Source organism: Mobula birostris, chromosome 23 (genome assembly GCF_030028105.1).
Source record: "Mobula birostris isolate sMobBir1 chromosome 23, sMobBir1.hap1, whole genome shotgun sequence".
NCBI classification, from domain to species: domain Eukaryota; kingdom Metazoa; phylum Chordata; class Chondrichthyes; order Myliobatiformes; family Myliobatidae; genus Mobula; species Mobula birostris.
The window spans coordinates 59,244,251-59,260,895 of NC_092392.1; the positions used below are offsets into that span (position 1 = coordinate 59,244,251).

General features: G+C 45.3%; 1 protein-coding gene across 8 annotated transcripts in view; it reads right to left on the reverse strand.

Moving 5' to 3' along the window:
• Positions 1-16,645, reverse strand: part of tmcc3 (transmembrane and coiled-coil domain family 3) — a 146,941-nt gene that overhangs the window by 27,994 nt on the left and 102,302 nt on the right. For 6 of the 8 annotated variants that reach the window (XR_011882942.1, XM_072241330.1, XM_072241328.1 and 3 more), the window contains one exon: positions 6,288-7,219. Coding sequence is in view for 7 of the 8 variants with exons in the window: in XM_072241330.1 (XP_072097431.1) it covers positions 6,288-7,219 (932 nt within the window). In the remaining variant the exon portion in view is untranslated. Of the gene's footprint in view, positions 1-6,287; positions 7,220-10,142; positions 10,164-10,436; positions 10,457-16,645 lie in introns of those variants that run through there. The other 2 variants (XM_072241332.1, XM_072241334.1) reach the window with 2 other exon arrangements.

A 16,645-nucleotide genomic window follows, 5' to 3' on the forward strand; every position in this document is an offset into this window, starting at 1 on the left:
TTTGACTGCCAAGACAACCTTATGTCTTCTTTTAGCCCCCCCCCCACCGATTTCTTTCTTAAGTATTTTCTTGCACTTCTTATACTCCTCAAGCACCTTATTTACTCCCTAAGGTTAACTTGCAGGTTTAGTCCATATTAAGGAAGGCAAAGGCAATATTAGCATTTATTTTGAGAGCAGTAGAATATAAAGGCAAGGACATAATGCTGAGGCTTAATAATACATTGGTCAGACCACACTTGGAGTACTGTGAGGTGCTCTGGGCCTCATATCTAAGGAAGGATGTGTTGGCATTGGAGAGGGTCCTGAGATGTTTACAATAATGCTCATGGGAATGAAAGGGTTAATGTATGAGGAGCGTTAGATGGAGTTTAGAAGAGTGGTTTGGGAGGAGGGGGTGAGGAGTGGGATCTCATTGAAACTACTGAATATTGAAAGGCTTAGATAGGGTGGATGTGGAGAGGATGTTTCCTAAAGCAGCGGTCCCCAACCACCGGGCCGCGGACCGGTACCGGCCGCAGAGCATTTGCTACCGGGCCACGAGGAAACGATATGATTTGGTGATATGAGTCAGCTGCACCTTTCCTCATTCCCTGTCACGGCCACTGTTGAGCTTGAACACACGCGAGGTCATTATCAGCGCATCATCCATGTCAGCGCGGGAAGAAGATCAACTCCTCGAGCTTGCAAATGACGGTGGGCTGAAAAGTGTGTTTGACATAACATCTCTGCCGGCATTCTGGATCAAAGTCAAGGCTGAATATCCTGAGACAGCCACGAAAGCATTGAAAACGTTGCTTCCATTTCCAACATATCTCTGCAATGAATGCGACGAAAACTAAATAGACTGGACATAAGGAACCTCCTTCGAGTATCGCTGTCTCCCATCAACCCTCGATAGGACCGTCTTGTTGCAGGGAAACAAGCCCAGGGCTCCCATTGATTCAGCGATATTGGTGTGTTGCAATGATTTCATATGTTCATACGGGGAAAATATGTGCTGTGTGTTTAATGTCCAAATGTTACTTAAAATGTTATGGTGCTATAACTGATAAGTGACTTATATAACCATATATCAATTACAGCACGGAAATAGGCAATCTCAGCCCTTCTAGTCCGTGCCGAAAGCTACTCTCACCTAGTCCCACCGACCTGCACTCAGCCCATACCCCTCCATTCCTTTCCTGTCCATATACCTATCCAATTTTTCTTTAAATACTATCGAACCTGCCTCTACCACTTCTACTGGAAGTTCTTTCAACACTTCAAGCTCCCCGTCCTCCCCTGATGATTGACTTATCACCATATTCATGCGAGGAAAATATGCGCTGTGTGTTTAATATTAAATTCGTTAGATAAACCCTTTTAGAAATGGAATTGAGTGTATTAGCCCCTTATTACCAATATTCCGGTTGTGATGAACACCCCCCCCCCCCACCCGAACAGAATCACCAAAAACGCTTTGCAGGGAATAATATCGGCAGGTACGCGCATCACACATGCGCACTAGTGCCCGGTGCCTGCGCAAGGCTTCATGGTCATTGTAGTCTTTCTTTGACTGCTACTCTTGCCCGTTGGCAATCCTACTTCCCCCCCCCCCCCGCCCGCCCAGGTCGGCCAGTCCGCAAGAATATTGTCAATATTAAACCGGTCCGCAGCGCAGAAAAGGTTGGGGACCCCTGTCCTAAAGTGTGAGAGTTTATGACCAGAGGGCACAACCTCAGAACAGAAAGATGTCCCTTTACAACAGAGATGAGGAGGAATTTCTTTAGCCAGAAGGTGGTAAATCCATGGAATTCATTGCCACAGATGGCTGTGGAGGCCAGGTCATTGGAAATATTTAAAGTAGTAGTTGATAGATTATTGATTAGTAAGGAAATCAAGATTATAATAAGAAGGCAGGAGAATGGGGTTGAGAGGGAAAATAAATCGATCTTGATCAATGGGCTGAATGGCCTAATTCTGCTCCTGTATTTTATGGTCTTATATTCCTCAGCAATATTCTAAGAAAGAACAAAAGAACTTCCCCAATCTCTGGAGTGATATTTAATTAGTAAAAAACAATTACGTGCACTTGATAATGTTATCATGCTGTGTGCGTGGTAGCTATTGTGTTTCCTACTTTACATTGCTGGTTGCACCCCAGTGCCCCAGCAGATATAAATCGTTACCACACTGAGTTCAACTTCTCCAGCTAACAAACATCCTCATCAATCCACAGCACGTGCAAGCGGCAGATCAGAGCAACATTACAGTGTGGCAAACTAGCGTTTTCCCCGCATATCACAGAGAAATAACCTGAATTATCACCTAGCTCACCAAGTAATTAACTCGTTCAAAATAGAAATACAAGAGATTCTGCAGATGCTGGAAATCCGGAGCAAAACACACAAAATACTGGAGGAGCTCAGCAGGTCGGACAGCATCGATGAAGAGGAATAAGAAGTCAACGTTTCAGCCTGACCCTTCATGACGATTGGAAAGGTAGGTGGGAAGCTCCCCTCTTACCCCTTGTCTTCTCACCTACCCATCACCTCTCTGGTAACCGTCCTCCTTTCCTTTCTCCTGTGGTCCATTCTCTCCCCCCATCTGATTCCTTCTTCTTCTGCCCTTGACCTTTTCCTACTATCACCTCCCAGCTTCTCTCTCCATCCCCTCCCCCACCAACTCATCTTCACCCCCAGCCTGAATTCACCTATCACCTGCCAGCTTGTATTCCTTCCCCCTCTCCCACCTCCACCCAACTTTCTTATTTTGGCTTCTTCCCGCTTCGTTTCCAGTCCTGATATAGGGTCTTGGCCCAAAACATTGACTGTTTATTCTTCTCTATAGTTGTGGCCTGACCTGCTGAATTCCTCCAGCATGTTGCGTGTTCATTTAAAATAGGATCATTTCAATCAGTATGTCGTCAGTGATAAATTCCATCTGATTATGAGCATGTAACGAATGTTGGATATATCACATGGAGTGTAAGCTATATTCGTTCACTGTGGAACCTGATGTATGGTGCAGATATCATCAGTTTAAGATTCTCTTGTAGGTAGCAGTGATACCGTCAGCCATAAAGTAACACTTGCAATTTATAGCTATTATACATCAGCCACAACCCAAAGTGTACATGCCACACCATCCTCTACAGAATCACATCACTGAGTGACATCCCTCATCCAGAGCAAATTCTCTTATTGTAGGGATGCCGATAGACCACAGTAGGTCATAGGATGTGTTCCTATGTACCTGCACTGCCTATCCAGAGTTGCGTGGGTGAACAGGAAACCCATGCAGACCTTGCTCGATCTTTAGGCTCAGCTGACTTCAGCAGGCACACATTGCCCAGCTGGAGAGTGAGCAGAACGAAGGGGAACTCCCACCAATGCCTCTGCCAGTCACGCTGGGAGGTTCCTGCATGGGCCCATACTCAACCTGTTTGGAACTGTAGTCTGTTGTGTGCAACAGAAGATGTAATTCTGAAAATTTAAGTTAGAAGGCCCTCCTATTGAAGCTATTATTTGATGTTTCTAATACTATTAAGTTGAAACATCTCTTTTCATAAATTTTGAAAGGCACAAAATATCATAAAATATGTAAACTACTGTTGCTTTCAAGTCTCGTTTTATTTAGAGATACAGCATGATTACAGACCCTTCTGGCCCAACAAGCTCGTACCACCCAATTACACCCATGTGACCAATTAACTTCGAAACCTGTGTATATTTAGAATGTGGGAGGAAACGGTTGCACTCAGAGACACAATCATAGGAAGTACATACAGACTTTGGCACCCTAATTTTAACTTTGCTTATTTATGTCCTTCATAATTCCTCACAGTTAGTGTTTCTATGCCCTTCCCAAGCTTGTGTGTTATCAATTTTCTGCCCGTTTCATTGTTTTGTGAGTAAACAAATTAAAACTAACTGTGCACAAGCATCCACAACAATTGGCCTGTTAATAGATTTGAAAACTAAATATGATACACGTGTTTTTGCAGGTGCGTGATACTAAGTATATCCAATATTTGATGTGCAGTAATATGTCACTCAACCAGATTATCTGATTATCTCTGTTGTTTGTGGGTCTTGCTATCTATAAGTTGGTTTGTGTGTTTTGGGTATGAAAATGCAGTGTACTCTGGTGAATCTCAAGGTCATGCAAGATGCTAAATAAGTGAAATGTATTTGTAGCTGATTGAGTCAATCAGAACTGTTGTTTAAGTTTAGATAGAAAGCTAGTCACTTCCTTTTCCCTGATTCTGACAACCTCTCTGTTATTCCTCTATCATTTTCACTCTTTAGCTCAATGCCCTCAAGGAAAACTGAGCAACTGTCCTAAAAAGTGGAGGTTTGTGCAGGCAGTAAAAATCACCCATATTTATATCCGTAGCTCTTTCAACACAGAAACACATTTTACTGTTTCAAAGAAAAAAGGTTAACTTTATTTACCACATATTCCTCAAAACATACAGTGAAATGCGTCAGTTGCGTCAAATCAAATCAGTGAAGGTTGTGTTGAGCGGCTCCCACACATTGTCACACTCCCAACGCCAGCATAGCAGGGCTACAGCTCAGCAAACCTAACCCATACATCTTTCAGAATGGGGAGGAAACAAGCAAACCTAGCAGTCACGAGGAGAAAGTACAATGGAAACCCGATTGTTGATCGCTGGTGCTGTATAGCCTCACGCTAACCACTGTGCCACCATACCACCACAGAGAAGCTGCCAAATAAAACTCTGTCCTGAACCAGAGGGGAGGTGCATGGAGCGTGTCCTGATGCTTGGCCAAAGGTGAGTTTTAAAAGGGATTCATAAGAGGAAAGGTGAAGGTCCAGACAGAGTTAGGAGGGGATTTTTGATCTTGCACCTAGACTGCCAAAGGCACAGTGACCAATGCTAGAGCAGAGGAAATACAAGTTGTATAGGAGGAGAACTCCAGGAGGAGAGATGTTGGTTCAGCAAGCAAAGGGGAAATTGCACACTTATGAGTAAGGACATTAGCAGCAGAGTTTTGCATCAGCTACTATACAGAGTCGGTGGAGAACCTGAGGGAGATCACGAGGACACAGGAATAGTTTTGACTAGAGGCAGTTTGGCTGTATAAGAGCAGGGGTAGACATTCTTGATGATGCAGCAGATAAGGATGGCAGATTCACCATAAGATGAGTCAGTTTCACCCAAGAAAGGGACTGCAGAGGGAGTTGACAGCAGAATTTGTTGTGTGGCCACAGATGAAACCTCCTGATGAATATCTGCAGGAAACTTGCTCAAGTGGTAAGCAGTCAAGTGACAAAATTCATGACAGTCACACCACAGGCTACAAATGAGACACATAAATCATATCCCTAACAAAGACTATCAGTCAGCTGTTACATTACCCTGATGTAGAACAGGACATCACAGAAACAGGCCCTTCTACCCACCATGTTTGGGCTGAGCATGATGTCAGATTAAACTAATCCCTTCTTCCTGCAAATGAGCTGTATCCCTTCATTCCCTACATATTTATGTGCCTGTCAAAGAGCCTCAAAAATGCCTCAATTGCATGCGCTTTCACGGCCCTTGGCAGCTTGTTCCAGGCACCGGCCAGTCTCTGTGAAAATAAAAACTTACCATGTATATCTCTTTAAACTTTCTGCCTCTCACCTTAAAAACTATGCCCACTGCTAATCTTATATTTTACTTTATATGATGTAATAGTATCATGTTCAAAGTCAAAGTAAATTTATAATCAAAGTACGCATCTGTCACCAGAGATTCATTCTCTTAAAGGCAGTTACAGTTAAAGAAATATAATAGAATTTATGAAACATTATACATAATACATAAGCAAAGACAACCAATGTGCAAAAGAGAAACAGTGCAAATAAAAAAATTAAAAGTAATAAATAATAAATGAATGAATAATAAATAAATAAATAATACTGAGAAGGTGAGTTGTCGAGTCTTTGAAAGTGAGTCTGTAGATTGTGGAATAGGTTCGGTGTTGTGGTGAGTGAAGTTATCCACGTTGGTTCAGGAGCCTGATGGTTGTAAGGTAATAACTATTCCTGAACTGGTGGTGTGGGATCAAAGGCTCCTGTCCCTCCTGCCTGAAGGTAGTAGTGAGAACTGAGCTTAGTTTGGATGGTAGGGGACTTGTGGCAGCATTCCTTGTAAATGTACTCAACAGTGGGGAGGACTTTGTCTATTTTCTACCTTGGGAAAAAAATTCTGACTGTTTACCTTCTCAATTTTATAAGCATTTGCTATTTAAAATTTTATAAATGTTGTAAGAATAGACTTAAAGCATTACCTGTAGTGTTCCTCCTGTAGTGTTTCGGTGACGATGCCAAACTCTCTGTTAAACTGAGCCTTTAAATTTTCCATCGCCTCTGACAGCTGTGCTTGCGTTTCCTTCAACTCCCGAAGTTCCTCCAGAACCCCGGACAGCCTGCTCCGCTCCCTCTCCAACGAGCCAGACTTTGGGCTGGCTGCCCCTTTGACCCCGAAGTCGGAGGTACCATTGCTGTCCCCGGAGACACTGCCACTGGAGCCATCGTCGTCGCTGGTGTACTTGACCTTGGACACAAGCACGGCACTGCCACTCAGGGCACGATGCCCTGGGTCCCGTTGGAAGTCATCTAGGTTGCTCTTCAGGTGGGCGATGTTATCGGCGCTGCCAAACTTGTTGCGGATCAGGTTGGCAATCTCCCGCGGCTTGCTGAAGACGAACGCGGGCGGTGTCAGGGTCAGCCCTGGAAGGCCGCGCCCGGTCTCCAGTCCCAGTCCGCCGGCAGCGCTGGTGGCGAGCCGTGTGGTGCTGCTGTCCACGTCCCTCACGTTCTGCTGTGAGCCCCTCAGCCCCTCCCTGGAGATCCTGGGCCCGCTCTGCTCCTCCTCCCTCAGCTTGCGGTGGTAGTGGTCAAACTTCTTCTGCAGTTGGGCGATGGCCTGTGCGGACTTCTGGTTCTTCTTCTCGAAGACCTGCTTGATGCGGCGTGCCTGCTGCTTGTCAGCATTGTTCACCAGTTTCAGGTACTCGGCCACGTTGGCATCCCGCATCTCCTGTTCAATCCGCAGCCGCTCCGTCACTTTCAGGATCTTCTGCTTCAGCTTGTCTGTTGTCAGGCTGTCGCTCTGGAAGTCTAGCAGGCCATTAATCATGCTAAGGTTAAGGTTCGTGTCTGAACCCCCTCGCCTCATGTTCCCCGGTAAGCTGAGGCTACTCATTTCCGAGCAGTCGGACTGTAAGACCAAGGGGAGGGATGAGTGAGCAACATAAAAAATCTGTTCTCAAAGCCAGACTCCGCACCGTCCATGCCTAGCATCCACCAGGGCCCAACCCCATCCCCCTATCCCAGCACAAAAGGACATCAACCCCTCCCCTCCCTGCTGGCCAAGCAACACCAGGACCCAACCCCACCTCCATGCCCAGTAGCACCAGGACCCAACCCCACCCCACCTCTGTGCCCAGTAGCACCAGGACCCCACCCCACCTCCATGCTCTGTAGCACCAGGACCCAACCCCACCCCACCTCTGTGCCCAGTAGCACCAGGACCCCACCCCACCTCCATGCCCAGTAGCACCAGGACCCAACCCCACCTCCATGCCCAGTAGCACCAGGACCCAATCCCACCTCCATGCCCAGTAGCACCAGGACCCCAACCCACCTCCATGTCCAGTAGCACCAGGACCCAACCCCAGCTTCATGCCCAGTAGCACCAGGACCCAACCCCACCTCTGTGCCCAGTAGCACCAGGACCCCAACCCACTTCCATGCCCAGTAGTACCAGGACCCAACCCCACCTCCATGCCCAGTAACACCAAGTTGCATCAGATAGTGTTGGTCTTGAGCTCCATTCCCTTGACCCAAGCCATTATCCAGGCTGACCTCCACCAAGGTGCCAGGGATTCTCATCTGATTTCCCACAGGCTCTATGGGAGGACCTCGGTTCCATCTTGGGTTTCCTACCCGTCCTGCCCTGTGTCCTGGGACACTGGTTTACAACACAGCAAAGCCTTCCTGCCCATGTGGTGCCCAGTGTTCGTCCACCACTCAGCATCAGTGAAACAGTTGTCACTGCACTGTCTTCTTGCTAGCAAGACTTTCTCTGAAGCTCCTGCTTTCCTCCACTCCCCTCCCACTGTCCTGCTGCCTAACCCTCTCCTCACCTCGAAACATCTCATCTCTCTCACCTCACAGCTCTCATCTCCCACCCCACCACCCAACAGGGCATCTTCCCTCATCCTCAACCTGACCCTGGGTGTTCTAGTTTCCTCCCAAATCCCAAGATCTGCCTGTTAACAGGTTAGTAGAACACTAGTAGAATCAGGGGGAAAGTTGATGGGAAGGAGTAGTAGGAATAGATGATGACAAATATGAGGTGGAAAAATGGGATGTTCTGTGAGCCAGCATGGACTCAGTGGGCTGAATGGCCTCCTTCCTCTATAAACATGGAATGAATTATTTTTCTGAAGTTCTACGATTCAGACTCTTTCTATATGTACACACTGTGACCACTTTATTAGGTACACCTGTACACCTACTCATTAATGCAAAAATCTTATCTGCCAATCATGTTGCAGCAATTCAATGGATAAAAGCATGCCAACATGATCAAGAGGTTCAATTGTTAGTCAGACCAAACATCAGAATGTGGAAGAAATGTAACTTCAGTGACTTTGACCGCGGGATAATTGTTGGTGCCAAACGGGATGGTTTGAGTATCTCAGAAACTGCTGATCTGGAGTTTTCAAGCACAATCATCTCTAGAGAAGTTGTGTGTGCAAAAATGCCTTGTTAATGAGAGAGGTCAGAGGAGAATGGCCAGGCAGGATCAAGCTGACAGGAAGGTGACAGTAACTCAGATAACCACACATTACAACAGTGCTGTGCATTACAGCATTTCTTAAAACACAACACCTTGAATCTTGAAGTAGATTGGCTACAGCTGCAGAAGGCCATGAACATGCACTCAGTGTCACTCTATTAGGTAGAGGAGGTACCAGCAAAGTGGCTACTGAGAACGTACCAAGGATCATCAATCAAGGATCAATTTTATTTGCCAGATATGTACATTTACCTGTTTTAGGAATTTGCTATAGTGTGTTGATCAGGGCTGACATGCAACAAAAAATAACAACATTCAACAATTATAGAGAATAAAGATTTATATAAAAAATAAAGTTAAGAGGTTAAAGAGTGGATATAAAATAAAATATATATATTCTTCAGGTAATGGGGTCAGATTATTTTAATTGGATTGAAAATGTCTCTAAATGGCCAATAAATCTCTAAAAATATTATCCCAACAATTTATACCAAGTACAGAAAGTGTATCGCTGAAGTATGACAGCAAATCAATTCAGTGAACCACAGACAGACCATAGTTACTGCATCAGCATCGGACTTCATAAGCAAGCTGGAGGAAGCTGTGGTTATCCAGACGATGGGTGAATCAACAAACCAAATGAGTTTAATACCACGTGATGCCTCCAAATTTTAGTTACTGAAAAATCCAACAACAAATTCAGAGAATGGAGAAGTTACTAACACAGGTGAATAACACCCACACAGTTAAGAAACAGATAACTTAATCCACGAAGAAGGAAGTTACCATAAGATGATTGTGCTGGAGAGCAAGTGGTAAGCCTGGAGGTTGGAGGAGCCCTGTACAGAACACAATCACCCTCACAGAAAAGGTGGTCTGGAAGGCCAGTTTCTATACCACGTTCACCAGGGAAGGAATAACCAACATCTGTGGGGCTCCCAACCCATTCAACTGTGTACATACATCTATTGATGTTTCTGGACACATCTTCAGTGATGTTCCTGGAATCATCGGGTGTTTCGGGTCTTTCAACATCATACAACCTCCTCCAGGTGACCCAGCCAGGGCTGATCAGACCCCAGCTTGTGTCCAGATGGCTAGCTACTTATGACTCCATGGCTCCCCTCTTTTCAGCCACAGCCATCTTGAGGCCCTCTCTGCGGCATCGGTGGTACTGCGGATGGCTCTCCTCTTCCTCTCTCCCTCGATGCCCAAAATGCTGAAGGCTCAAATATGTCCCTCCAGCATTCTCCCTTCCTTCCACTGTTGATTAAATGTTTTGCCACTCACTTACTGAGCTAATGTTCAAAATGTTCAAAAATTGTCTAATGCTTACACAAGTAATGCTGTCACTAGTTATGTATGGGTTGAGAGTCACAGTGAAGCCTGAGTTTTCATTTCCTCTCCTCTCTTCCCATGACATCCACAAGCACAGAGACTCTTGGCTGAGTATTCTCCCTTCATCTTCTCCCGTGATTCTCGTGCTCAGCCAATGTGGGTGTCAAGTCACTTTTTATCGTCATTTCCACCATAACTGCTGGTACAGTACAGAGTAAAAACGAGACAATGTTTTTCCGGACCATGGTGCTACATGAAACAATACAAAAAATACACTAGACTACAGACCTACCCAGGACTGCATAAAGTGCACAGAACAGTGCAGGCATTACAATAAATAATAAACAAGACAATAGGCACAGTAGAGGGCAGTAGGTTGGTGTCAGTCCAGGCTCTGGGTATTGAGGAGTCTGATAACTTGGGGGAAGAAACTATTACATAGTCTGGTCGTGAGAGCCCGAATACTTCGGTGCCTTTTGCCAGATGGCTGGAGGGAGAAGAGCTTGTATGAGGGGTGTGTGGGGTCCTTCATAATGCTGTTTGCTTTACGGATGCAGCGTGTGGTGTAACTGTCTGTAATGGTGGGAAGAGAGACCCCAATGATCTTTTCAGCTGACCTCACTGTCCGCTGCAGGGTCTTACAATCTGAGACGGTGCAATTTCCGATCCAAGCCGTGATGCAGCTGCTCAGGATGCTCTCAATACAACCTCTGTAGAATGTGGGTGAGGATGGCGGGTGGGAGATGGACTTTTCTCAACATTCGCAGAAAGTAGAGACGCTGCTGGGCTTTCTTTGCTATGCAGCTGGTGTTGAGGGACCAGGTGAGATTCTCTGATTGTGCCCAGATTGTGCTCCCGATGCAGTCCCAGGACAGTACTTGGACAGTGTTTCACCACACCTGGCATGTCCACGCAGAACCAAAGGAGGACCAAACATTACCTGCTGCAAATTTGCATGAAACGTCTTTTTCCAGGAGACCAGGTGGCTCTCCAAACTGTCTACACTCTGCACCAAATCCCTGAATGCTATCATTGATGAGGACCCTCTGGGGGCCCTACAGGGACTGGAAATAATTGGTCATCAAAATGTTGGAGGAATTCAACAGATCAGGCAGCATCTATGGAGGGAAATAAACAGTTGATTTATGTCAACGAGAGATTTAAGTTTCTTCCGCATAGCGATACGTCATAGAGAGTTTACAGTGCAGTAGAGAATTAGATGATAGAAAATGGAAGCTATGTGGCAGGGAAAGATTAGACTGATCATAGAGTAGGTTAACAGATTAGCATAACATTGTGGGCCACAGGGCCTATACCGTGTTATAGTGTTCAGTGTTCTATGTTTGCTGGTGTTAGCAGAACTTGCAGCTGTACAGCAAATAATCTACCTGTGTCTGCCCACAGCAGGACCTGGACAGCACTCAGGGATGAGCTGACAAGTAGTAGCATTGTTAGCAGCCAACGACCCTCTCCTACCACCTATTCTGGACACTCAATGGCATCACCGTCGCAGACTCACCCCACCTCTCCATTTATATCCTACCTTTGACCAGAAAATCAATTGGACCAGCTTGTGTGGTTACAAGATCAAGCCGGAGACTTGGGCACTGAGGACAACGCACATCCTGGGACCCCAAAGCCTTCCCACCAACTACAAGGCACAAGTCCAGAGTGTGACGGAATACTTTCCACTTGCCAGGATGAGTGAAATTCAAACAAACCCACCCCCAGCACTTTTGGGCTATTAAAACTAAAACATACCATCTTCAAAGGTTCTTCCCCAAGGCAGTTAATCTATTCTAGTTACACCCCCCCCCCCCCCCCCCCCGTGCTTATCTATTACCTGAGTCATTGCACTGCAAACACTTTAAACCACTTTTTATAAAGCTGTTTTCATTGTAAATAGAGGCTGGTATTCACCTATTTATGCATGCTTTATTCCCTATTTGTACTTTAACCTCTAACTTTATTTTTAATATACTTCTTTGTACTTCTATAATTATTGAATGTTGTCATTGTTTGTTGCATGTTGTGTCCTGACCAACACCCCACAGCCAATCCCTAATACATATGTATGGTGAATAACGCTGATCCTTGATCCTTGTACAACTCCCAGGAAGCACAACGTCATCCAGAATAAAACAGCCCCAGCTGTAGCCCCATCGATTGTTCATTCCCTCCACCAGTGGCTATGGTCCGTACCATCTATAAAATGCACTGCAGTTATATTCTCTGGCTACATTGAGTGTTCACCCCAAACCTACAACCTCTATCGCCAGGAAGAATCAGGAGAGTAGATACGTGGGAACACCACCACCACCTGCAGCTTCTCCTCCATGCCACACACCAGCCTGACATTTATTTGCACGATTTGTCTTCTGCATGTTGATTATTTGTCAGTCTTTGCTTATGCATAGTTTTTCATAAGTTCTACTTTTTTTAAATTTTCCTGCAAGAAAATGAACCTCAAGGTAGTAATACTGTACAACCCTTGATAATAAATTTGCTATGACTTTGATTTAGAAATACACTTCCATTCTTCCATCGTCTGTATCCTGGTACTCCCTCTTTGATAGGATTGTGGGAGCATCTTCATCAGAAGAACTAAGCTTATCCCCACCTTCTCCGGGGCAATCAGAGATGGACAGTAAGTACTGGGCTTGCTCTCTGGTTGAAAGAATAAGGAATTAAAAGAGTGGAGTCTCATTCCATAAATTGTTCCTGCTGTTTTCTTTAAAAAAATATTTAAAGTTATATCATTTCTTTCCCCCTTTCGTCCTCATTTTGACACTGAATACACTGGTTAATGAGAAGAAATGCTGGACCTGTTGTTTTTGAGGTCCCGTGCTGTGCATTATCAATTTGCAGGATCTGTGACACGGAAAAATAGTTTGAGGTGTAGAGTGCAGGGAAGGTGCACCAGATGGGCACTCTGCAAGATGTCATATTCCAGTAGATGCCAGTTCGTTAAGATTGTAGCAGCTTTTGCAAAAATTATTATCATGTGGCCACCTCTCTTTACATGCAAGTTATTGTCTCTCCCACAGCTTTGTCTGAGCACAAAATGGCAGTGAATAAATGTTTGAAATCATGAAATAAGTCAGGGGTCAACACTAATTCACAAGAAGGTACCATGAAAGCACCATGCAACTTGACACTCAGATCCAAAGCCTACTTTGTTCACTCAGCAATTCTCCCTTCATTAAAAACCCTCCTCGGATGTGGGGTTTGTGCTGGAGAACAGGAAAACTGCGAGTGTTACAGTTCTATCCAAAATGAGGGAACAAACATAAATCTGGCAAAGTCAATCAGCCATTGACAATCCTGGAAAACCTTTCAGGAACATGAAATTGGGCCAATGTTAACAGTTACTTCAAAAATTAAGAGCTGATAAATTAAATGCAGCATGGATTGGTTAAAGCAAAATTGTACAAAGTAATGGGGAGGGTGAATGAGGGTTATGTATATAGATTTTCAAAGGTAGATTTACACCTACATTGGACTTTAGTTGATTGACTACAACTCCTCCCCAAAACCATAATTCCAAGCAAACCCATCTCCAAACTCCTAGACCAGGGATTCAACCCCTCCCTACACAGCTGGATCCTTGACTTCCAGACCAAAAGACCACAACCATGAGGATAGGCAGCAACACCTCCACCATGATTATCCTCAACACTGGAAGTCAAGAAGTTGCTTCCTCAGACCCCCATTTGACTTCCTATACACTCATGACTGTGTGACCAGATACTACTCCAACCCAGCTACAAGTTCACAGATGATACCATGGTAGAAGGTGATATCTCAAATAATGATGAGTCAGAGTACAGGAAGGAGATAGAGAGCCTAGTGACATGATGTCATGACAACAACCTTTCCCTCAAGATCAGCAAAACAAAAGAGCTGGTCATTGACATTAGGGAGGGGACAGTGCACAGACTCAAATTTAAATCAGTGTTGCTAAGGTTGAGAGGGTTGAGAACTTCATTTTTCTATGGATGAACATCATCAATAGGTTATCCTGGTCTAACCACGTAAGTGCCACAGCCAAGAAAGCTCCCCCCGCTTCCTTTTCCACAGAAGACTGAAGAAATTCTGCATGTCCACTCTGACTCTCACCATTTTTACTTGATGCCCCATAGAAAGTATCCTATCTGAATGCACTATGGCTCAGTATGGCATCTGCTGTGCCTGGGATTCCAGGAAGCCACTGAAAGTCATGGCACAACTTAGCACAACACTGAAACCAGCCTCTCCTCCGTGGACTCGTCTACACTTCTCAGTGTTGGTAAAGCAGCCTAAATAATCAATGACAAGAACTACCCCAGATATTCTCTCTTCTTCCCCTCCCACAGAGCAGAAGATAGAAAAGTCTGAAATGTACCAACAGACCCAAGGACAGCTTCGACCAAGCTGTCATGATCCCCCTAGTATGATAAGATGGATTCTTGACCTCACAATCTACCTCGCTATGGCCTTGCACCTTATTCCCTACCTGCACTGTGTTTTCTCTGTAACTGAGGAAAAGGATGTTTGAAGACCTGGCATAGCACCCTGATCTTCAGGGCAGTAGTGATTCCTATGTTCATGTCTATTTCAGACTCCCTACGACACTGGAAAGGTACCACCTGCACCGTCTCCACAAACCCCTCCAATCCACAGGCAAGGTAAGCAAAGCAAGGTTAATGTCCTCTCCTGACCAACATCACTGGGTTAGCTTCTCTGGACAGGCCACGTCAATTACCAAGCTCCCAAAATGGACTCACTATAACAAACTACACCACAGCGAGTGATTACCAAATAGACAGAGGAAATGTTTAAGGATACTTGCGAAGCTTCCTGGAAAAGAAGTGCAACACCCCTACTGAGCTGAGAAATCTCTGGTCCACATCTGGGTAAAACTGAGCAGCATGCCATGATGGCACGGAGAGGCATGCGTCTCTTTTGATTCAGATTCATTTATCATATGTACATCGAAACATACAGTGAAAAGCGTCATTTGCATAAACAACCAACACACCTAAGGATGTGCTGGGGGCAGCCTGCAAGCAATGCCACACATTTTGGCGCCAACATAGCATGCACGCATTGCTCGACTGACACAGAACATAACAAATCAGAGTACAACAAGCAATAAACAACAGAAAAACTTGCCCATTTCCTCTCTCTCACACACACAGTCCTCCAGGCTAGGCCTCCAAGCCTCCAATCTTCAGCTTTCAGACTTCAGTCTCCAGTCTCCAGGCTTTGGCCATCAAGCTTCGACTTCCAGACTTACGATCAACTTTCACACTTCTATCTTTGGTGTTGAGCCCCTGACTAGCCGATGGCGGGACTCCAAAATCCAGGCTCGAACTCTGAGCTCACTGACCAATTGGCCATCATACCTCCTGTTTGTACAGACATCCGATCCCGCACCCACTGATCACTGACGTGTGATGTGTGCCTTCATCGCACATCCATGTTGCTGGACGTGAGTGTGTAGTGGAGGCTTGACCTCTAGCTCCTCCATGTCACTGCCCTAAACCCCAGCTCCCCTCTCTGTTCGCAAACCACCCCTATGAACTTAGAAAACAAGTATCAATAGATCTTGATGGAGACCACGGCTTGGTGCCATGTGGAGGTTCAGTGTGAACAGTGGGACAGGTGTATCACCTCCCAAACCACTCAGTATCAATCACGTTCTGCCTAATCCCACTCTTGCCTCAACATCCATCTGTGAAGCCAGGGAACCAGGGCGGGAGCAAAGTCATCCCCGAGTGTGAAGGATCATGTTGAGGCTGAATGTCAGTTTGCAGAAGGCACAAGACTCAAATGTTTATCATTACTTTCAACACTGTTTACTACAGTGTGAGTGAATGCTGAAATTGGTAAAGGAACGTTAATGGAATGAAGTTTTATTTACTAGTCAATATATATGGAACACAGAACTTTACAGCACAGTACAGGCCCTTTGGCCCACAATATTGTGCCAACATCTTAACCTACTTCCCTCCTACATAGTCCCGCATTTTGCTATCATCCATGTGCTTATCTAAGAGTTTCTTAAATGTCCTTAATGGACCTGCCTCTACCACCATCAAGTGGCAGGCGTTCCACACACTCACCACTCTCCATGTGAAAACTCACCTCTGACAATACCTCTATACTTTCCTGCAATCACCTTACATACTAGAGTAAACAGAATGGAGAGAGACAAAATGAACTAAAATGATCCACCCTTAAAGAAACAAGTGAAGGAAGAGACCTAGGGATTGGCAGCAAGCAGTGAAGGTGGTTCATACGGATGGTTGTACTTAGCCACAGAGACAACAGGTGCAAACACAGGGTTGTGCCGAACCTGAGATCCCACCTGTAACACTGCACTTAATCTTGGCTTGGCATAACAGAACAGGGAAACAGCCCGAGAGGAAAAGAGTACAGTCGACGTTTCAGCTGAGTTGTCGACTGTACTCTTTTCATAGAAGCTGCCTGGCCTGTTGAGTTCCTCCAGCATTTTGT